General features: G+C 55.0%; 1 protein-coding gene across 2 annotated transcripts in view; it reads right to left on the bottom strand.

Moving 5' to 3' along the window:
• Positions 1-2,612: 2,612 nt before the first annotated feature.
• The window catches only part of TP53 (tumor protein p53), a 69,038-nt gene continuing 45,581 nt past the window's right edge, over positions 2,613-26,069 (bottom strand). For both annotated transcript variants that reach the window (XM_073654647.1, XM_073654648.1), the window contains exon 11: positions 2,613-2,795. In XM_073654647.1, coding sequence (XP_073510748.1) covers positions 2,708-2,795 — 88 coding nt within the window. In that variant the 3' untranslated portion in view covers positions 2,613-2,707. The remainder of the gene's footprint in view (positions 2,796-26,069) is intronic.

Genomic DNA, 26,069 nt, shown 5'->3' with positions numbered 1-26,069 from the left:
CGCCCCAGTGAGACACAGCCGCGGCCCCGACCTCAGCACAAACCCCCAGGGAGACACAGCAGCGGCCCCGACCTCAGCACAAACCCCCAGGGAGACACAGCCGCGGCCCCGACCTCAGCACAAACCCCCAGGGAGACACAGCAGCGGCCCCGACCTCAGCACAAACCCCCAGGGAGACACAACCGCGGCCCCGACCTCAGCACCTACGCCCCAGTGAGACACAGCGGCGGCCCCGACCTCAGCACAAACCCCCAGGGAGACACAGCAGCGGCCCCGACCTCAGCACAAACCACCAGGGAGACACAGCCGCGGCCCCGACCTCAGCACAAACCACCAGGGAGACACAGCCGCGGCCCCGACCTCAGCACCTACCCCCAGGGAGACACAGCAGCGGCCCCGACCTCAGCACAAACCCCCAGGGAGACACAACCGCGGCCCCGACCTCAGCACCTACGCCCCAGGGAGACACAGCAGCGGCCCCGACCTCAGCACAAACCCCCAGGGAGACACAGCAGCGGCCCCGACCTCAGCACAAACCCCCAGGGAGACACAGCAGCGGCCCCGACCTCAGCACAAACCCCCAGGGAGACACAGCAGCGGCCCCAGCACCTGCCTCTGCTCCCCAACAGGGCTGCGGCTCCAGCACCAATTCCTCAACACAGCCATGGCCCAACAGCTGCCCATCTAACACAACCGTGGCCCCTGCACATCCCCTCACCAACAAAGCCCCAGCACCTGCCTCCCCCACACGCCTTAACACAGCCACGTCCCCAGCACCTGCTCCCCACCAAAACAGCTGAGGCCCTGAAACCTGCCTACCCCCCACCACAGCTGCAACCTCGGCACCTGCCCCCCACCACAAAGAGCCGCAGCATCTGCCACCGTACACACATACAGCCTCTGCACCTGCTCCCCAGCCCACATACATCCGTCCGACACGGCCCCGGCAGCTGGCCGTCCGACACGGCCCCGGCAGCTGGCCGTCCGACACGGCCCCGGCCCTGAACCCAGCATCTGCCTGGAGCAACACCTGCCTCCCCTTCACCCTTCAATACAGTCACGGCCAGGAACCAGCACCGCCAACAAAGCCAAGGCCTTGGTGTGGCACCCCAGGGGTCTGGTTTCCACAGTAATAGCAGTATTACGTCTGTGAGCAGGTGGGAGGTCTCCTGGGCAGGAATCCTAAGCATGCCACACCTCCTGCCCAGTCCTGGGAGGGGAAGAACTTCCCCTACATAAACTGGGGCTGAGGCAGGGTTACAGAGAGGAGTTCCAGACAGAGACGGAGTCTGGTCTGGACACGCAGAAACAGGGACAGATAGACATCAGGAGCTCTGTAGGAGCCAAGGAGAAGCGCCAGGGGCTGGAGCTGTGCAGAGCTCGCCCTGGGAGAAGGTACTAAAACCGGACACAGGAGTCCGAGGCAGTGGGGACTAAGATATACCCAGCAGCAGAACCCATCCGGCAGGGGATTCCAGGTCCTCTGGCCATAAAAGCCCGGAGGCTCAGTCACAACGAAGGGACCAGCACCGCCATCCCGGAGCGGAGGCTAACAGGAGGCCCCAGGTCACCAGCCATATGGGTGAGCACCACACGGTATACCCAGGGACGTGGGCTACTTGTAACCGCCGAAAGCAGGGTAGCCAGGAAGGGTACAGACTAACGGGAAGGCCTACAACTCCACCTGGCCAGGGGAACTCCGGCTTACTCGCAGACTAACCAGGCCCCAACTACTAGCCAGTACTCCAGGGGGAATTTGCCTTGTACCATCAGTAAAGGCCCTGAACTGTACCCTCGCGTCTCCGTGCTTCCTTGTCGCACCGTTAGTGCTGGGACATCCACACCATCACACCCAACATCACCCACATCAGCTGCCCTGAGGCCATACCAACATTGCTGCACACCTATACCACCGGCCTCAGCGGTCTGCCCTGCAGCGGCGGTTTCATAACCGCATTCAACGGGTGGCGTAGTCGGACACTAAAACCATCATGCCAATAACTGCCACTTAGTTTGACCACCCTGGGCGCGGACCGGGTCACCGCCACACGAAGACTACTACCCCCATCGGATCCGGCTCCGGGTGTCACCCGCGCGCACGCGCGCCGCACTACAGCACTAGCCCAGGGGGTGAGTCATTGGCATCTGCTATCCCCCCACAATGCCGAGGGCACGACACCCGACTCCCCCTCCCTAACACAGCTGTAACCTCAGCACAGGCCCCCCGCCAGACACATCCACAGCTTCTGCCTAACAACTGCAACGGCACCTGTCCCCCCTCAAACAACTGCGGCCTGTGCACCTGTCCTCCTCCACCACCCATCACAAAACAGCCGAAACCTCGGCAGCTACCGGTCTTCACCACACACAAACCGCGGGCCTCCGCACCTGCCTCCCCCCACCACAGATGCGACCTCCACACCGGTCCACTCACAGCCGCTGGTTTCCAGTATTCGGCAAACCCATCACCGTCCCCCTCCTCACAGAGGATACGTCACCCTCCTCACAGAGGATACGTCCCCCTCCTCACAGAGGATACGTCCCCCTCCTCACAGAGGATACGTCCCCCTCCTCAGAAATCTGGGACGTGGAAGCAAGAAGATGACACCGCGTTATTAAAGGGAATGTTTATTAAAAAAAATTTATAGAATTGGCAGTGATTGTTAGAAAAGTGGGGAAGGTGGGGAGCATTGTGTGCGGGGTCCGGTCACTCCGAGTCCTGCTCATTTTTCACCAGCAGCTTCTTTCCTTTCTTGGGTTTGATATCATCTCGACATTTCCTGCACTTCAGGGTCCTGCGGGGGAGAAGACAAGGAGATCTCCGGTCACAAGCAAATAGGACCACGTGTAACATCAGACGGGGAAGAGACCGGTCACTGACTGCTCATATAGGAGACACTACCCCACACTGAGGAGCACTGCACACCCTGCACATAGGACCATGTGTGACATCAGACGAGGAAGAGACCGGTCACTGACTGCTCATATAGGAGACACTACCCCACACTGAGGAGCACTGCACACCCTGCACATAGGACCACGAGTGACATCAGACAGGGAAGAGACCGGTCACTGACTGCTCATATAGGAGACACTACCCCACACTGAGGAGCACTGCACACCCTGCACATAGGACCACGTGTAACATCAGACGGAGAAGAGACCGGTCACTGACTACTCATATAGGAGACACTACCCCACACTGAGGAGCACTGCACACCCTGCACATAGGACCACGTGTAACATCAGACGGGGAAGAGACCGGTCACTGACTGCTCATATAGGAGACACTACCCCACACTGAGGAGCACTGCACACCCTGCACATAGGACCACGTGTGACATCAGACGGGGAAGAGACCGGTCACTGACTACTCATATAGGAGACACTACCCCACACTGAGGAGCACTGCACACCCTGCACATAGGACTACGTGTAACATTAGACGGAGAAGAGACCGGTCACTGACTGCTCATATAGGAGACACTACCCCACACTGAGGAGCACTGCACACCCTGCACATAGGACCACGTGTGACATCACACGAGAAAGAGACCGGTCACTGACTGCTCATATAGGAGACACTACCCCACACTGAGGAGCACTGCACACCCTGCACATAGGACCACGAGTGACATCAGACAGGGAAGAGACCGGTCACTGACTGCTCATATAGGAGACACTACCCCACACTGAGGAGCACTGCACACCCTGCACATAGGACCACGTGTGACATCAGACGGGGAAGAGACCGGTCACTGACTGCTCATATAGGAGACACTACCCCACACTGAGGAGCACTGCACACCCTGCACATAGGACCACGTGTGACATCAGACGAGGAAGAGACCGGTCACTGACTACTCATATAGGAGACACTACCCCACACTGAGGAGCACTGCACACCCTGCACATAGGACCACGTGTAACATCAGACGGGGAAGAGACCGGTCACTGACTGCTCATATAGGAGACACTACCCCACACTGAGGAGCACTGCACACCCTGCACATAGGACCACGTGTGACATCAGACGAGAAAGAGACCGGTCACTGACTGCTCATATAGGAGACACTACCCCACACTGAGGAGCACTGCACACCCTGCACATAGGACCACGTGTGACATCAGACGAGAAAGAGACCGGTCACTGACTGCTCATATAGGAGACACTACCCCACACTGAGGAGCACTGCACATAGGACCACGTGTGACATCAGACGAGGAAGAGACCGGTCACTGACTACTCATATAGGAGACACTACCCCACACTGAGGAGCACTGCACACCCTGCACATAGGACCACGTGTAACATCAGACGGAGAAGAGACCGGTCACTGACTGCTCATATAGGAGACACTACCCCACACTGAGGAGCACTGCACACCCTGCACATAGGACCACGTGTGACATCAGACGAGAAAGAGACCGGTCACTGACTGCTCATATAGGAGACACTACCCCACACTGAGGAGCACTGCACACCCTGCACATAGGACCACGTGTGACATCAGACGGGGAAGAGACCGGTCACTGACTGCTCATATAGGAGACACTACCCCACACTGAGGAGCACTGGACACCCTGCACATAGGACCACGTGTGACATCAGACGAGAAAGAGACCGGTCACTGACTGCTCATATAGGAGACACTACCCCACACTGAGGAGCACTGCACATAGGACCACGTGTGACATCAGACGAGGAAGAGACCGGTCACTGACTACTCATATAGGAGACACTACCCCACACTGAGGAGCACTGCACACCCTGCACATAGGACCACGTGTAACATCAGACGGAGAAGAGACCGGTCACTGACTGCTCATATAGGAGACACTACCCCACACTGAGGAGCACTGCACACCCTGCACATAGGACCACGTGTAACATCAGACAGGGAAGAGACCGGTCACTGACTGCTCATATAGGAGACACTACCGCACACTGAGGAGCACTGCACACCCTGCACATAGGACCATGTGTAACATCAGACAGGGAAGAGACCGGTCACTGACTGCTCATATAGGAGACACTACCCCACACTGAGGAGCACTGCACACCCTGCACATAGGACCACGAGTGACATCAGACGGGGAGGAGACCGGTCACTGACTGCTCATATAGGAGACACTACCCCACACTGAGGAGCACTGCACACCCTGCACATAGGACCACGTGTAACATCAGACAGGGAAGAGACGGGTCACTGACTGCTCATATAGGAGACACTACCCCACACACTGAGGAGCACTGCGCACCCTGCACATAGGACCATGTGTAACATCAGATGGGGAAGAGACCGGTCACTGACTGCTCATATAGGAGACACTACCCCACACTGAAGAGCACTGCACACCCTGCACATAGGACCACGTGTGACATCAGACGGGGAAGAGACCGGTCACTGACTGCTCATATAGGAGACACTACCCCACACTGAGGAGCACTGCACACCCTGCACATAGGACCACGTGTGACATCAGACGGGGAAGAGACCGGTCACTGACTGCTCATATAGGAGACACTACCCCACACTGAGGAGCACTGCACACCCTGCACATAGGACCACGTGTGACATCAGACAGGGAAGAGACCGGTCACTGACTGCTCATATAGGAGACACTACCCCACACTGAGGAGCACTGCACACCCTTCACATAGGACCACGTGTGACATCAGACGGGGAAGAGAACGGTCACTGACTGCTCATATAGGAGACACTACCCCACACTGAGGAGCACTGCACACCCTGCATATAGGACCATGTGTAACATCAGACGGGGAAGAGACCGGTCACTGACAACTCATATAGGAGACACTACCCCACACTGAGGAGCACTGCACACCCTGCACATAGGACCACGTGTGACATCAGACGGGGAAGAGACCGGTCACTGACTGCTCATATAGGAGGAGACACTACCCCACACTGAGGAGCACTGCACACCCTGCACATAGGACCACGAGTGACATCAGACGGGGAAGAGACCGGTCACTGACTGCTCATATAGGAGGAGACACTACCCCACACTGAGGAGCACTGCACACCCTGCACATAGGACCACGAGTGACATCAGACGGGGAAGAGACCGGTCACTGACTGCTCATATAGGAGGAGACACTACCCCACACTGAGGAGCACTGCACACCCTGCACATAGGACCACGAGTGACATCAGACGGGGAAGAGACCGGTCACTGACTGCTCATATAGGAGACACTACCCCACACTGAGGAGCACTGCACACCCTGCACATAGGACCACGTTTAACATCAGACAGGGAAGAGATCGGTCACTGACTGCTCATATACGAGACACTACCCCACACTGAGGAGCACTGCACACCCTGCACATAGGACCACGTGTAACATCAGACAGGGAAGAGACCGGTCACTGACTGCTCATATAGGAGACAGTATCCCACACTGAGGAGCACTGCACACCCTGCACATAGGACCACGAGTGACATCAGACGGGGAGGAGACCGGTCACTGACTGCTCATATAGGAGACACTACCCAACACTGAGGAGCACTGCACACCCTGCACATAGGACCACGTGTGACATCAGACGGGGAAGAGACCGGTCACTGACTGCTCATATAGGAGACACTACCCCACACTGAGGAGCACTGCACATAGGACCACGTGTGACATCAGACGAGAAAGAGACCGGTCACTGACTGCTCATATAGGAGACACTACCCCACACTGAGAAGCACTGCACACCCTGCACATAGGACCACGTGTAACATCAGACGGGGAAGAGACCGGTCACTGACTGCTCATATAGGACACACTACCCCACACTGAGGAGCACTGCACACCCTGCACATAGGACCACGTGTAACATCAGACAGGGAAGAGACGGGTCACTGACTGCTCATAAAGGAGACACTACCCCACACTGAGGAGCACTGCACACCCTGCACATAGGACCACGTGTAACATCAGACGGGGAAGAGACCGGTCACTGACTGCTCATATAGGAGACACTACCCCACACTGAGGAGCACTGCACACCCTGCACATAGGACCACGTGTAACATCAGACAGGGAAGAGACCGGTCACTGACTGCTCATATAGGAGACATTACCCCACACTGAGGAGCACTGCACACCCTGCACATAGGACCACGTGTAACATCAGACGGGGAAGAGACCGGTCACTGACTGCTCATATAGGAGACACTACCCCACACTGAGGAGCACTGCACACCCTGCACATAGGACCACGTGTAACATCAGACAGGGAAGAGACGGGTCACTGACTGCTCATATAGGAGACACTACCCCACACACTGAGGAGCACTGCACACCCTGCACATAGGACCATGTGTAACATCAGATAGGGAAGAGACCGGTCAATGACTGCTCATATAGGAGACACTACCCCACACTGAGGAGCACTGCACACCCTGCACATAGGACCATCTGTGACATCGGACGGGGAAGAGACCGGTCACTGACTGCTCATATAGGAGGAGAAACTACCCGACATTGAGGAGCACTGCACACCCTGCACATAGGACCACGTGTGACAACAGACGGGGAAGAGACCGGTCACTGACTGCTCATATAGGAGGAGACACTACCCCACACTGAGGAGCACTGCACACTCTGCACATAGGACCATGTGTGACATCAGACGGGGAAGAGACCGGTCACTGACTGCTCATATAGGAGACACTACCCCACACTGAGGAGCACTGCACACCCTGCACATAGGACCACGTGTAACATCAGACGAGAAAGAGACCGGTCACTGACTGCTCATATAGGAGACACTACCCCACACTGAGGAGCACTGCACACCCTGCACATAGGACCACGTGTGACATCAGACGAGAAAGAGACCGGTCACTGACTGCTCATATAGGAGACACTACCCCACACTGAGGAGCACGGCACACCCTGCACATAGGACCACGTGTGACATCAGACGAGAAAGAGACCGGTCACTGACTGCTCATATCATAGAATCATAGAATGGTAGAGTTGGAAGGGACCTCCTGGGTCATCTGGTCCAACCCCCTGCTCAAAGCAGGATTCACTAGATCATCTCAGACAGATGTCTGTCCAGCCTCTGTTTGAAGACGTCCATTGAAGGGGAACTCACCACCTCTCGTGGCAGCCTGTTCCACTCATTAATCACCCTAACTGTCAAAAAGTTTTTTCTAATATCTAATCTGTGTCTCCTCCCATTTAGTTTCATCCCATTGCTTCTAGTCTTTCCTTGTGCAAATGAGAATAAAGATGATCCTTCTACAATGTGACAGCCCTTGACATATTTGTAGACAGCTATTAAGTCTCCTCTCAGTCTTCTTTTTTGCAAGCTAAACATTCCCAAATCCTGCAACCGTTCCTCATAGGACATGGTTTGCAGACCAGTCACCATTCTGGTCGCTCTTCTCTGAACTTGCTCCAGTTTGTCTATGTCTTTTTTAAAATGTGGTGCCCAAAACTGTACACAGTATTCCAGATGAGGTCTGACCAAAGAGGAGTAAAGACCGATAATGACTTCACGTGATCTAGACTGTATGCTTCTGTTAATACATCCCAGAATTGTATTTGCCTTTTTTGCTGCTGCATCACACTGTTGACTCATGTTCAGTCTATGATCTATTAGTATACCTAAGTCTTTTTCACATGTACTGTTGCTTAGCTCTATTCCTCCCATTCTGTATATGCTTTTTTCATTTTTATTGCCCAGATGTAGTACTTTGCATTTTTCCCTGTTAAAAACCATTCTGTTGGTTGCTGCCCACTGCTCCAGTTTATTTAGGTCTTTTTGAATCCTCTCTCTCTCTTCTCTAGTATTAGCTATCCCTCCTAGCTTTGTGTCATCAGCAAATTTAATCAGTTTACCCTCAATTCCTTCATCTAAATCATTGATAAAGATGTTGAACAATACAGGTCCCAGGACGGAGCCCTGTGGTACCCCACTTGAGACATTCATCCAGCTGGATGTGAAGCCATTTACAACCACCCTTTGAGTCCGATCACTATAGGAGACACTACCCCACACTGAGGAGCACTGCACATAGGACCACGTGTGACATCAGACGAGGAAGAGACCGGTCACTGACTGCTCATATAGGAGACACTACCCCACACTGAGGAGCACTGCACACCCTGCACATAGGACCATGTGTAACATCAGACAGGGAAGAGACCGGTCACTGACTGCTCATATAGGAGACACTACCCCACACTGAGGAGCACTGCACACCCTGCACATAGGACCACGAGTGACATCAGACGGGGAGGAGACCGGTCACTGACTGCTCATATAGGAGACACTACCCCACACTGAGGAGCACTGCACACCCTGCACATAGGACCACGTGTAACATCAGACAGGGAAGAGACGGGTCACTGACTGCTCATATAGGAGACACTACCCCACACACTGAGGAGCACTGCGCACCCTGCACATAGGACCATGTGTAACATCAGATGGGGAAGAGACCGGTCACTGACTGCTCATATAGGAGACACTACCCCACACTGAAAAGCACTGCACACCCTGCACATAGGACCACGTGTGACATCAGACGGGGAAGAGACCGGTCACTGACTGCTCATATAGGAGACACTACCCCACACTGAGGAGCACTGCACACCCTGCACATAGGACCACGTGTGACATCAGACGGGGAAGAGACCGGTCACTGACTGCTCATATAGGAGACACTACCCCACACTGAGGAGCACTGCACACCCTGCACATAGGACCACGTGTGACATCAGACAGGGAAGAGACCGGTCACTGACTGCTCATATAGGAGACACTACCCCACACTGAGGAGCACTGCACACCCTGCACATAGGACCACGTGTGACATCAGACGGGGAAGAGAACGGTCACTGACTGCTCATATAGGAGACACTACCCCACACTGAGGAGCACTGCACACCCTGCATATAGGACCATGTGTAACATCAGACGGGGAAGAGACCGGTCACTGACAACTCATATAGGAGACACTACCCCACACTGAGGAGCACGAGTGACATCAGACGGGGAAGAGACCGGTCACTGACTGCTCATATAGGAGGAGACACTACCCCACACTGAGGAGCACTGCACACCCTGCACATAGGACCACGAGTGACATCAGACGGGGAAGAGACCGGTCACTGACTGCTCATATAGGAGACACTACCCCACACTGAAAAGCACTGCACACCCTGCACATAGGACCATGTGTAACATCAGACAGGGAAGAGACCGGTCACTGACTGCTCATATAGGAGACACTACCCCACACTGGGGAGCACTGCACACCCTGCACATAGGACCACGTGTAACATCAGACAGGGAAGAGACGGGTCACTGACTGCTCATATAGGAGACACTACCCCACACTGAGAAGCACTGCACACCCTGCACATAGGACCACGTGTAACATCAGACGGGGAAGAGACCGGTCACTGACTGCTCATATAGGACACACTACCCCACACTGAGGAGCACTGCACACCCTGCACATAGGACCACGTGTAACATCAGACAGGGAAGAGACGGGTCACTGACTGCTCATAAAGGAGACACTACCCCACACTGAGGAGCACTGCACACCCTGCACAAAGGACCACGTGTAACATCAGACGGGGAAGAGACCGGTCACTGACTGCTCATATAGGAGACACTACCCCACACTGAGGAGCACTGCACACCCTGCACATAGGACCACGTGTAACATCAGACAGGGAAGAGACCGGTCACTGACTGCTCATATAGGAGACACTACCCCACACTGAGGAGCACTGCACACCCTGCACATAGGACCACGTGTGACATCAGACGAGGAAGAGACCGGTCACTGACTGCTCATATAGGAGGAGACACTACCCCACACTGAGGAGCACTGCACACCCTGCACATAGGACCATGTGTGACATCAGACGGGGAAGAGACCGGTCACTGACTGCTCATATAGGAGACACTACCCCACACTGAGGAGCACTGCACACCCTGCACATAGGACCACGTGTAACATCAGAGAGGGAAGAGACCGGTCACTGACTGCTCATATAGGAGACACTACCCCACACTGAGGAGCACTGCACACCCTGCACATAGGACCACGTGTGACATCAGACGGGGAAGAGACCGGTCACTGACTGCTCATATAGGAGACACTACCCCACACTGAGGAGCACTGCACACCATGCACATAGGACCATGTGTAACGTCAGACGGGGAAGAGACCAGTCACTGACTACTCATATAGGAGGAGACACTACCCCACACTGAGGAGCACTGCACACCCTGCACATAGGACCACGTGTGACATCAGACAGGGAAGAGACGGTCACTGACTGCTCATATAGGAGACACTACCCCACACTGAGGAGCACTGCACACCCTGCACATAGGACCACGAGTGACATCAGACGGGGAGGACACCGGTCACTGACTGCTCATATAGGAGACACTACCCCACACTGAGGAGGACTGCACACCCTGCACATAGGACCACGTGTGACATCAGACGGGGAAGAGACCGGTCACTGACTGCTCATATAGGAGACACTACCCCACACTGAGGAGCACGGCACACCCTGCACATAGGACCACGTGTGACAACAGACGGGGAAGAGACCGGTCACTGACTGCTCATATAGGAGACACTACCCCACACTGAGGAGCACTGCACACCCTGCACATAGGACCACGTGTAACATCAGACAGGGAAGAGACCGGTCACTGACTGCTCATATAGGAGACACTACCCCACACTGAGGAGCACTGCACACCCTGCACATAGGACCACGTGTAACATCAGACGGGGAAGAGACCGGTCACTGACTGCTCATATAGGAGGAGACACTACCCCACACTGAGGAGCACTGCACACCCTGCACATAGGACCACGTGTAACATCAGACAGGGAAGAGACGGGTCACTAACTGCTCATATAGGAGACACTACCCCACACTGAGGAGCACTGCACACCCTGCACATAGGACCACGTGTAACATCAGACAGGGAAGAGACCGGTCACTGACTGCTCATATAGGACACACTACCCCACACTGAGGAGCACTGCACACCCTGCACATAGGACCACGTGTGACATCAGACGGGGAAGAGACCGGTCACTGACTGCTCATATAGGAGACACTACCCCACACTGAGGAGCACTGCACACCCTGCACATAGGACCATCTGTGACATCGGACGGGGAAGAGACCGGTCACTGACTGCTCATATAGGAGGAGAAACTACCCGACACTGAGGAGCACTGCACACCCTGCACATAGGACCACGTGTGACATCACACTAGGAAGAGACCGGTCACTGACTGCTCATATAGGAGGAGACACTACCCCACACTGAGGAGCACTGCACACCCTGCACATAGGACCATGTGTGACATCAGACGGGGAAGAGACCGGTCACTGACTGCTCATATAGGAGACACTACCCCACACTGAGGAGCACTGCACACCCTGCACATAGGACCACGTGTAACATCAGACAGGGAAGAGACCGGTCACTGACTGCTCATATAGGAGACACTACCCCACACTGAGGAGCACTGCACACCCTGCACATAGGACCACGTGTGACATCAGACGGGGAAGAGACCGGTCACTGACTGCTCATATAGGAGACGCTACCCCACACTGAGGAGCACTGCACACCCTGCACATAGGACCACGTGTGACATCAGACGGGGAAGAGACCGGTCACTGACTGCTCATATAGGAGACACTACCCCACACTGAGGAGCACTGCACACCCTGCACATAGGACCACGAGTGCATCAGACGGGGAGGACACCGGTCACTGACTGCTCATATAGGAGACACTACCCCACACTGAGGAGGACTGCACACCCTGCACATAGGACCACGTGTGACATCAGACGGGGAAGAGACCGGTCACTGACTGCTCATATAGGAGACACTACCCCACACTGAGGAGCACGGCACACCCTGCACATAGGACCACGTGTGACAACAGACGGGGAAGAGACCGGTCACTGACTGCTCATATAGGAGACACTACCCCACACTGAGGAGCACTGCACACCCTGCACATAGGACCACGTGTAACATCAGACAGGGAAGAGACCGGTCACTGACTGCTCATATAGGAGACACTACCCCACACTGAGGAGCACTGCACACCCTGCACATAGGACCACGTGTAACATCAGACAGGGAAGAGACGGGTCACTGACTGCTCATATAGGAGACACTACCCCACACACTGAGGAGCACTGCACACCCTGCACATAGGACCATCTGTGACATCGGACGGGGAAGAGACCGGTCACTGACTGCTCATATAGGAGGAGAAACTACCCGACACTGAGGAGCACTGCACACCCTGCACATAGGACCACGTGTGACAACAGACGGGGAAGAGACCGGTCACTGACTGCTCATATAGGAGGAGACACTACCCCACACTGAGGAGCACTGCACACCCTGCACATAGGACCACGTGTGACATCAGACTAGGAAGAGACCGGTCACTGACTGCTCATATAGGAGGAGACACTACCCCACACTGAGGAGCACTGCACACCCTGCACATAGGACCATGTGTGACATCAGACGGGGAAGAGACCGGTCACTGACTGCTCATATAGGAGACACTACCCCACACTGAGGAGCACTGCACACCCTGCACATAGGACCACGTGTAACATCAGACAGGGAAGAGACCGGTCATTGACTGCTCATATAGGAGACACTACCCCACACTGAGGAGCACTGCACACCCTGCACATAGGACCACGTGTGACATCAGACGGGGAAGAGACCGGTCACTGACTGCTCATATAGGAGACGCTACCCCACACTGAGGAGCACTGCACACCCTGCACATAGGACCACGTGTGACATCAGACGGGGAAGAGACCGGTCACTGACTGCTCATATAGGAGACACTACCCCACACTGAGGAGCACTGCACACCCTGCACATAGGACCATGTGTAACATCAGACGGGGAAGAGACCAGTCAGTGACTACTCATATAGGAGGAGACACTACCCCACACTGAGGAGCACTGCACACCCTGCACATAGGACCACGTGTGACATCAGACAGGGAAGAGACGGTCACTGACTGCTCATATAGGAGACACTACCCCACACTGAGGAGCACTGCACACCCTGCACATAGGACCACGTGTGACAACAGACGGGGAAGAGACCGGTCACTGACTGCTCATATAGGAGACACTACCCCACACTGAGGAGCACTGCACACCCTGCACATAGGACCACGTGTAACATCAGACAGGGAAGAGACCGGTCACTGACTGCTCATATAGGAGACACTACCCCACACTGAGGAGCACTGCACACCCTGCACATAGGACCATGTGTAACATCAGACAGGGAAGAGACCGGTCACTGACTGCTCATATAGGAGACACTACCCCACACTGAGGAGCACTGCACACCCTGCACATAGGACCACGTGTAACATCAGACAGGGAAGAGACGGGTCACTGACTGCTCATATAGGAGACACTACCCCACACTGAGGAGCACTGCACACCCTGCACATAGGACCACGTGTAACATCAGACAGGGAAGAGACGGGTCACTGACTGCTCATATAGGAGACACTACCCCACACTGAGGAGCACTGCACACCCTGCACATAGGACCACGTGTAACATCAGACGGGGAAGAGACCGGTCACTGACTGCTCATATAGGAGACACTACCCCACACTGAGGAGCACTGCACACCCTGCACATAGGACCACGTGTATCATCAGACAGGGAAGAGACCGGTCACTGACTGCTCATATAGGAGACATTACCCCACACTGAGGAGCACTGCACACCCTGCACATAGGACCACGTGTAACATCAGACGGGGAAGAGACCGGTCACTGACTGCTCATATAGGAGACACTACCCCACACTGAGGAGCACTGCACACCCTGCACATAGGACCACGTGTAACATCAGACAGGGAAGAGACGGGTCACTGACTGCTCATATAGGAGACACTACCCCACACACTGAGGAGCACTGCACACCCTGCACATAGGACCATGTGTAACATCAGATGGGGAAGAGACCGGTCACTGACTGCTCATATAGGAGACACTACCCCACACTGAGGAGCACTGCACACCCTGCACATAGGACCATCTGTGACATCGGACGGGGAAGAGACCGGTCACTGACTGCTCATATAGGAGGAGAAACTACCCGACACTGAGGAGCACTGCACACCCTGCACATAGGACCACGTGTGACATCAGACGGGGAAGAGACCGGTCACTGACTGCTCATATAGGAGGAGACACTACCCCACACTGAGGAGCACTGCACACCCTGCACATAGGACCATCTGTGACATCGGACGGGGAAGAGACCGGTCACTGACTGCTCATATAGGAGGAGAAACTACCCGACACTGAGGAGCACTGCACACCCTGCACATAGGACCACGTGTGACATCAGACGGGGAAGAGACCGGTCACTGACTGCTCATATAGGAGGAGACACTACCCCACACTGAGGAGCACTGCACACCCTGCACATAGGACCACGTGTGACATCAGACGAGGAAGAGACCGGTCACTGACTGCTCATATAGGAGGAGACACTACCCCACACTGAGGAGCACTGCACACCCTGCACATAGGACCGTGTGTGACATCAGACGGGGAAGAGACCGGTCACTGACTGCTCATATAGGAGGAGACACTACCCCACACTGAGGAGAACTGCACACCCTGCACATAGGACCATGTGTGACATCAGACGGGGAAGAGACCGGTCACTGACTGCTCATATAGGAGACACTACCACACACTGAGGAGCACTGCACACCCTGCACATAGGACCACGAGTGACATCAGATGGGGAAGAGACCGGTCACTGACTGCTCATATAGGAGACACTACCCCACACTGAAGAGCACTGCACACCCTGCACATAGGACCACGTGTGACATCAGACGGGGAAGAGACCGGTCACTGACTGCTCATATAGGAGACACTACCCCACACTGAGGAGCACTGCACACCCTGCACATAGGACCACGTGTGACATCAGACGGGGAAGAGACCGGTCACTGACTGCTCATATAGGAGACACTACCCCACACTGAGGAGCACTGCACACCCTGCACATAGGACCATGTGTAACATCAGACGGGGAAGAGACCGGTCACTGACTACTCATATAGGAGGAGACACTACCCCACACTGAGGAGCACTGCACACCCTGCACATAGGACCACGTGTGACATCAGACAGGGAAGAGCCGGTCACTGACTGCTCATATAGGAGACACTACCCCACACTGAGGAGCACTGCACACCCTGCACATAGGACCACGTGTGACATCAGACGGGGAAGAGACCGGTCACTGACTACTCATATAGGAGACACTACCCCACACTGAGGAGCACTGCACACCCTGCACATAGGACCACGTGTGACATCAGACGGTGAAGAGACCGGTCACTGACTGCTCATATAGGAGGAGACACTACCCCACACTGAGGAGCACTGCACACCCTGCACATAGGACCACGAGTGACATCAGACGGGGAGGAGACCGGTCACTGACTGCTCATATAGGAGACACTACCCCACACTGAGGAGCACTGCACACCCTGCACATAGGACCACGTGTGACATCAGACGGGGAAGAGACCGGTCACTGACTGCTCATATAGGAGACATTACCCCACACTGAGGAGCACTGCACACCCTGCACAGAGGACCACGTGTGACATCAGACGGGGAAGAGACCGGTCACTGACTGCTCATATAGGAGACACTACCCCACACTGAGGAGCACTGCACACCCTGCACATAGGACCACGTGTAACATCAGACAGGGAAGAGACCGTTCACTGACTGCTCATATAGGAGACACTACCCCACACTGAGGAGCACTGCACACCCTGCACATAGGACCACGTGTAACATCAGACAAGGAAGAGACCGGTCACTGACTGCTCATATAGGAGACACTACCCCACACTGAGGAGCACTGCACACCCTGCACATAGGACCACGAGTGACATCAGACGGGGAAGAGACCGGTCACTGACTACTCATATAGGAGACACTACCCCACACTGAGGAGCACTGCACACCCTGCACATAGGACCACGTGTGACATCAGACGGTGAAGAGACCGGTCACTGACTGCTCATATAGGAGGAGACACTACCCCACACTGAGGAGCACGGCACACCCTGCACATAGGACCACGTGTGACAACAGACGGGGAAGAGACCGGTCACTGACTGCTCATATAGGAGACACTACCCCACACTGAGGAGCACTGCACACCCTGCACATAGGACCACGTGTAACATCAGACAGGGAAGAGACCGGTCACTGACTGCTCATATAGGAGACACTACCCCACACTGAGGAGCACTGCACACCCTGCACATAGGACCATGTGTAACATCAGACAGGGAAGAGACCGGTCACTGACTGCTCATATAGGAGGAGACACTACCCCACACTGAGGAGCACTGCACACCCAGCACATAGGACCACGTGTAACATCAGACAGGGAAGAGACCGGTCACTGACTGCTCATATAGGAGACACTACCCCACACTGAGGAGCACTGCACACCCTGCACATAGGACCACGTGTAACATCAGACGGGGAAGAGACCGGTCACTGACTGCTCATATAGGAGGAGACACTACCCCACACTGAGGAGCACTGCACACCCTGCACATAGGACCATCTGTGACATCGGACGGGGAAGAGATCGGTCACTGACTGCTCATATAGGAGGAGAAACTACCCGACACTGAGGAGCACTGCACACCCTGCACATAGGACCACGTGTGACATCAGACGGGGAAGAGACCGGTCACTGACTGCTCATATAGGAGGAGACACTACCCCACACTGAGGAGCACTGCACACCCTGCACATAGGACCACGTGTGACATCAGACGAGGAAGAGACCGGTCACTGACTGCTCATATAGGAGGAGACACTACCCCACACTGAGGAGCACTGCACACTCTGCACATAGGACCGTGTGTGACATCAGACGGGGAAGAGACCGGTCACTGACTGCTCATATAGGAGGAGACACTACCCCACACTGAGGAGAACTGCACACCCTGCACATAGGACCGTGTGTGACATCAGACGGGGAAGAGACCGGTCACTGACTGCTCATATAGGAGACACTACCACACACTGAGGAGCACTGCACACCCTGCACATAGGACCACGAGTGACATCAGATGGGGAAGAGACCGGTCACTGACTGCTCATATAGGAGACACTACCCCACACTGAAGAGCACTGCACACCCTGCACATAGGACCACGTGTGACATCAGACGGGGAAGAGACCGGTCACTGACTGCTCATATAGGAGACACTACCCCACACTGAGGAGCACTGCACACCCTGCACATAGGACCACGTGTGACATCAGACGGGGAAGAGACCGGTCACTGACTGCTCATATAGGAGACACTACCCCACACTGAGGAGCACTGCACACCCTGCACATAGGACCACGAGTGACATCAGACGGTGAGGAGACCGGTCACTGACTGCTCATATAGGAGACACTACCCCACACTGAGGAGCACTGCACACCCTGCACATAGGACCACGTGTGACATCAGACGGGGAGGAGACCGGTCACTAACTGCTCATATAGGAGACACTACCACACACTGAGGATCACTGCACACCCTGCACATAGGACCACGAGTGACATCAGATGGGGAAGAGACCGGTCACTGACTGCTCATATAGGAGACACTACCCCACACTGAAGAGCACTGCACACCCTGCACATAGGACCACGTGTGACATCAGACGGGGAAGAGACCGGTCACTGACTGCTCATATAGGAGACACTACCCCACACTGAGGAGCACTGCACACCCTGCACATAGGACCACGTGTGACATCAGACGGGGAAGAGACCGGTCACTGACTGCTCATATAGGAGACACTACCCCACACTGAGGAGCACTGCACACCCTGCACATAGGACCACGAGTGACATCAGACGGGGAGGAGACCGGTCACTGACTGCTCATATAGGAGACACTACCCCACACTGAGGAGCACTGCACACCCTGCACATAGGACCACGTGTGACATCAGACGGGGAAGAGACCGGTCAATGACTGCTCATATAGGAGACACTACCCCACACTGAGGAGCACGGCACACCCTGCACATAGGACCACGTGTGACAACAGACGGGGAAGAGACCGGTCACTGACTGCTCATATAGGAGACACTACCCCACACTGAGGAGCACTGCACACCCTGCACATAGGACCACGTGTAACATCAGACAGGGAAGAGACCGGTCACTGACTGCTCATATAGGAGACACTACCCCACACTGAGGAGCACTGCACACCCTGCACATAGGACCATGTGTAACATCAGACAGGGAAGAGACCGGTCACTGACTGCTCATATAGGAGGAGACACTACCCCAAACTGAGGAGCACTGCACACCCAGCACATAGGACCACGTGTAACATCAGACAGGGAAGAGACCGGTCACTGACTGCTCATATAGGAGACACTACCCCACACTGAGGAGCACTGCACACCCTGCACATAGGACCACGTGTAACATCAGACGGGGAAGAGACCGGTCACTGACTGCTCATATAGGAGGAGACACTACCCCACACTGAGGAGCACTGCACACCCTGCACATAGGACCATCTGTGACATCGGACGGGGAAGAGACCGGTCACTGACTGCTCATATAGGAGGAGAAACTACCCGACACTGAGGAGCACTGCACACCCTGCACATAGGACCACGTGTGACATCAGACGGGGAAGAGACCGGTCACTGACTGCTCATATAGGAGGAGACAACCCCACACTGAGGAGCACTGCACACCCTGCACATAGGACCACGTGTGACATCAGACGAGGAAGAGACCGGTCACTGACTGCTCATATAGGAGGAGACACTACCCCACACTGAGGAGCACTGCACACCCTGCACATAGGACCGTGTGTGACATCAGACGGGGAAGAGACCGGTCACTGACTGCTCATATAGGAGGAGACACTACCCCACACTGAGGAGAACTGCACACCCTGCACATAGGACCGTGTGTGACATCAGACGGGGAAGAGACCGGTCACTGACTGCTCATATAGGAGACACTACCACACACTGAGGAGCACTGCACACCCTGCACATAGGACCACGAGTGACATCAGATGGGGAAGAGACCGGTCACTGACTGCTCATATAGGAGACACTACCCCACACTGAAGAGCACTGCACACCCTGCACATAGGACCACGTGTGACATCAGACGGGGAAGAGACCGGTCACTGACTGCTCATATAGGAGACACTACCCCACACTGAGGAGCACTGCACACCCTGCACATAGGACCACGTGTGACATCAGACGGGGAAGAGACCGGTCACTGACTGCTCATATAGGAGACACTACCCCACACTGAGGAGCACTGCACACCCTGCACATAGGACCATGTGTAACATCAGACGGGGAAGAGACCGGTCACTGACTACTCATATAGGAGGAGACACTACCCCACACTGAGGAGCACTGCACACCCTGCACATAGGACCACGTGTGACATCAGACAGGGAAGAGCCGGTCACTGACTGCTCATATAGGAGACACTACCCCACACTGAGGAGCACTGCACACCCTGCACATAGGACCACGTGTGACATCAGACGGGGAAGAGACCGGTCACTGACTACTCATATAGGAGACACTACCCCACACTGAGGAGCACTGCACACCCTGCACATAGGACCATGTGTAACATCAGACAGGGAAGAGACCGGTCACTGACTGCTCATATAGGAGACACTACCCCACACTGAGGAGCACTGCACACCCTGCACATAGGACCATGTGTAACATCAGACAGGGAAGAGACCGGTCACTGACTGCTCATATAGGAGGAGACACTACCCCACACTGAGGAGCACTGCACACCCTGCACATAGGACCACGTGTAACATCAGACAGGGAAGAGACGGGTCACTGACTGCTCATATAGGAGACACTACCCCACACTGAGGAGCACTGCACACCCTGCACATAGGACCACGTGTAACATCAGACAGGGAAGAGACGGGTCACTGACTGCTCATATAGGAGACACTACCCCACACTGAGGAGCACTGCACACCCTGCACATAGGACCACGTGTAACATCAGACAAGGAAGAGACCGGTCACTGACTGCTCATATAGGAGGAGACACTACCCCACACTGAGGAGCACTGCACACCCAGCACATAGGACCACGTGTAACATCAGACAGGGAAGAGACGGGTCACTGACTGCTCATATAGGAGACACTACCCCACACTGAGGAGCACTGCACACCCTGCACATAGGACCACGTGTAACATCAGACAGGGAAGAGACCGGTCACTGACTGCTCATATAGGAGACACTACCCCACACACTGAGGAGCACTGCACACCCTGCACATAGGACCATGTGTAACATCAGATGGGGAAGAGACCGGTCACTGACTGCTCATATAGGAGACACTACCCCACACTGAGGAGCACTGCACACCCTGCACATAGGACCATCTGTGACATCGGACGGGGAAGAGACCGGTCACTGACTGCTCATATAGGAGGAGAAACTACCCGACACTGAGGAGCACTGCACACCCTGCACATAAGACCATGTGTGACATCAGACGGGGAAGAGACTGGTCACTGACTGCTCATATAGGAGACACTACCCCACACTGAGGAGCACTGCACACCCTGCACATAGGACCATGTGTGACATCAGACGGGGAAGAGACCGGTCACTGACTGCTCATATAGGAGGAGACACTACCCCACACTGAGGAGCACTGCACACCCTGCACATAGGACCATGTGTGACATCAGACGGGGAAGAGACCGGTCACTGACTGCTCATATAGGAGACACTACCCCACACTGAGGAGCACTGCACACCCTGCACATAGGACCACGTGTAACATCAGACAGGGAAGAGACCGGTCACTGACTGCTCATATAGGAGACACTACCCCACACTGAGGAGCACTGCACACCCTGCACATAGGACCATGTGTAACATCAGACGGGGAAGAGACCAGTCACTGACTACTCATATAGGAGGAGACACTACCCCACACTGAGGAGCACTGCACACCCTGCACATAGGACCACGTGTGACATCAGACAGGGAAGAGACGGTCACTGACTGCTCATATAGGAGACACTACCCCACACTGAGGAGCACTGCACACCCTGCACATAGGACCACGAGTGACATCAGACTGGGAGGACACCGGTCACTGACTGCTCATATAGGAGACACTACCCCACACTGAGGAGCACTGCACACCCTGCACATAGGACCACGTGTGACAACAGACGGGGAAGAGACCGGTCACTGACTGCTCATATAGGAGACACTACCCCACACTGAGGAGCACTGCACACCCTGCACATAGGACCACGTGTAACATCAGACAGGGAAGAGACCGGTCACTGACTGCTCATATAGGAGACACTACCCCACACTGAGGAGCACTGCACAACCTGCACATAGGACCATGTGTAACATCAGACAGGGAAGAGACCGGTCACTGACTGCTCATATAGGAGACACTACCCCACACTGAGGAGCACTGCACACCCAGCACATAGGACCACGTGTAACATCAGACAGGGAAGAGACCGGTCACTGACTGCTCATATAGGAGACACTACCCCACACACTGAGGAGCACTGCACACCCTGCACATAGGACCATGTGTAACATCAGATGGGGAAGAGACCGGTCACTGACTGCTCATATAGGAGACACTACCCCACACTGAGGAGCACTGCACACCCTGCACATAGGACCACGTGTGACAACAGACGGGGAAGAGACCGGTCACTGACTGCTCATATAGGAGACACTACCCCACACTGAGGAGCACTGCACACCCTGCACATAGGACCACGTGTAACATCAGACAGGGAAGAGACCGGTCACTGACTGCTCATATAGGAGACACTACCCCACACTGAGGAGCACTGCACACCCTGCACATAGGACCATGTGTAACATCAGACAGGGAAGAGACCGGTCACTGACTGCTCATATAGGAGGAGACACTACCCCAAACTGAGGAGCACTGCACACCCAGCACATAGGACCACGTGTAACATCAGACAGGGAAGAGACCGGTCACTGACTGCTCATATAGGAGACACTACCCCACACTGAGGAGCACTGCACACCCTGCACATAGGACCACGTGTAACATCAGACGGGGAAGAGACCGGTCACTGACTGCTCATATAGGAGGAGACACTACCCCACACTGAGGAGCACTGCACACCCTGCACATAGGACCATCTGTGACATCGGACGGGGAAGAGACCGGTCACTGACTGCTCATATAGGAGGAGAAACTACCCGACACTGAGGAGCACTGCACACCCTGCACATAGGACCACGTGTGACATCAGACGGGGAAGAGACCGGTCACTGACTGCTCATATAGGAGGAGACAACCCCACACTGAGGAGCACTGCACACCCTGCACATAGGACCACGTGTGACATCAGACGAGGAAGAGACCGGTCACTGACTGCTCATATAGGAGGAGACACTACCCCACACTGAGGAGCACTGCACACCCTGCACATAGGACCGTGTGTGACATCAGACGGGGAAGAGACCGGTCACTGACTGCTCATATAGGAGGAGACACTACCCCACACTGAGGAGAACTGCACACCCTGCACATAGGACCGTGTGTGACATCAGACGGGGAAGAGACCGGTCACTGACTGCTCATATAGGAGACACTACCACACACTGAGGAGCACTGCACACCCTGCACATAGGACCACGAGTGACATCAGATGGGGAAGAGACCGGTCACTGACTGCTCATATAGGAGACACTACCCCACACTGAAGAGCACTGCACACCCTGCACATAGGACCACGTGTGACATCAGACGGGGAAGAGACCGGTCACTGACTGCTCATATAGGAGACACTACCCCACACTGAGGAGCACTGCACACCCTGCACATAGGACCACGTGTGACATCAGACGGGGAAGAGACCGGTCACTGACTGCTCATATAGGAGACACTACCCCACACTGAGGAGCACTGCACACCCTGCACATAGGACCATGTGTAACATCAGACGGGGAAGAGACCGGTCACTGACTACTCATATAGGAGGAGACACTACCCCACACTGAGGAGCACTGCACACCCTGCACATAGGACCACGTGTGACATCAGACAGGGAAGAGCCGGTCACTGACTGCTCATATAGGAGACACTACCCCACACTGAGGAGCACTGCACACCCTGCACATAGGACCACGTGTGACATCAGACGGGGAAGAGACCGGTCACTGACTACTCATATAGGAGACACTACCCCACACTGAGGAGCACTGCACACCCTGCACATAGGACCATGTGTAACATCAGACAGGGAAGAGACCGGTCACTGACTGCTCATATAGGAGACACTACCCCACACTGAGGAGCACTGCACACCCTGCACATAGGACCATGTGTAACATCAGACAGGGAAGAGACCGGTCACTGACTGCTCATATAGGAGGAGACACTACCCCACACTGAGGAGCACTGCACACCCTGCACATAGGACCACGTGTAACATCAGACAGGGAAGAGACGGGTCACTGACTGCTCATATAGGAGACACTACCCCACACTGAGGAGCACTGCACACCCTGCACATAGGACCACGTGTAACATCAGACAGGGAAGAGACGGGTCACTGACTGCTCATATAGGAGACACTACCCCACACTGAGGAGCACTGCACACCCTGCACATAGGACCACGTGTAACATCAGACAAGGAAGAGACCGGTCACTGACTGCTCATATAGGAGGAGACACTACCCCACACTGAGGAGCACTGCACACCCAGCACATAGGACCACGTGTAACATCAGACAGGGAAGAGACGGGTCACTGACTGCTCATATAGGAGACACTACCCCACACTGAGGAGCACTGCACACCCTGCACATAGGACCACGTGTAACATCAGACAGGGAAGAGACCGGTCACTGACTGCTCATATAGGAGACACTACCCCACACACTGAGGAGCACTGCACACCCTGCACATAGGACCATGTGTAACATCAGATGGGGAAGAGACCGGTCACTGACTGCTCATATAGGAGACACTACCCCACACTGAGGAGCACTGCACACCCTGCACATAGGACCATCTGTGACATCGGACGGGGAAGAGACCGGTCACTGACTGCTCATATAGGAGGAGAAACTACCCGACACTGAGGAGCACTGCACACCCTGCACATAAGACTATGTGTGACATCAGACGGGGAAGAGACTGGTCACTGACTGCTCATATAGGAGACACTACCCCACACTGAGGAGCACTGCACACCCTGCACATAGGACCATGTGTGACATCAGACGGGGAAGAGACCGGTCACTGACTGCTCATATAGGAGGAGACACTACCCCACACTGAGGAGCACTGCACACCCTGCACATAGGACCATGTGTGACATCAGACGGGGAAGAGACCGGTCACTGACTGCTCATATAGGAGACACTACCCCACACTGAGGAGCACTGCACACCCTGCACATAGGACCACGTGTAACATCAGACAGGGAAGAGACCGGTCACTGACTGCTCATATAGGAGACACTACCCCACACTGAGGAGCACTGCACACCCTGCACATAGGACCATGTGTAACATCAGACGGGGAAGAGACCAGTCACTGACTACTCATATAGGAGGAGACACTACCCCACACTGAGGAGCACTGCACACCCTGCACATAGGACCACGTGTGACATCAGACAGGGAAGAGACGGTCACTGACTGCTCATATAGGAGACACTACCCCACACTGAGGAGCACTGCACACCCTGCACATAGGACCACGAGTGACATCAGACTGGGAGGACACCGGTCACTGACTGCTCATATAGGAGACACTACCCCACACTGAGGAGCACTGCACACCCTGCACATAGGACCACGTGTGACAACAGACGGGGAAGAGACCGGTCACTG

Source organism: Phyllobates terribilis, unplaced genomic scaffold (genome assembly GCF_046119375.1).
Source record: "Phyllobates terribilis strain yellow unplaced genomic scaffold, ASM4611937v1 Scaffold_11__3_contigs__length_659146591, whole genome shotgun sequence".
Lineage (NCBI taxonomy): Eukaryota > Metazoa > Chordata > Amphibia > Anura > Dendrobatidae > Phyllobates > Phyllobates terribilis.
Note: the sequence above shows the minus strand (reverse complement) of the source record. Positions and strands in the feature narration are given on the sequence as shown.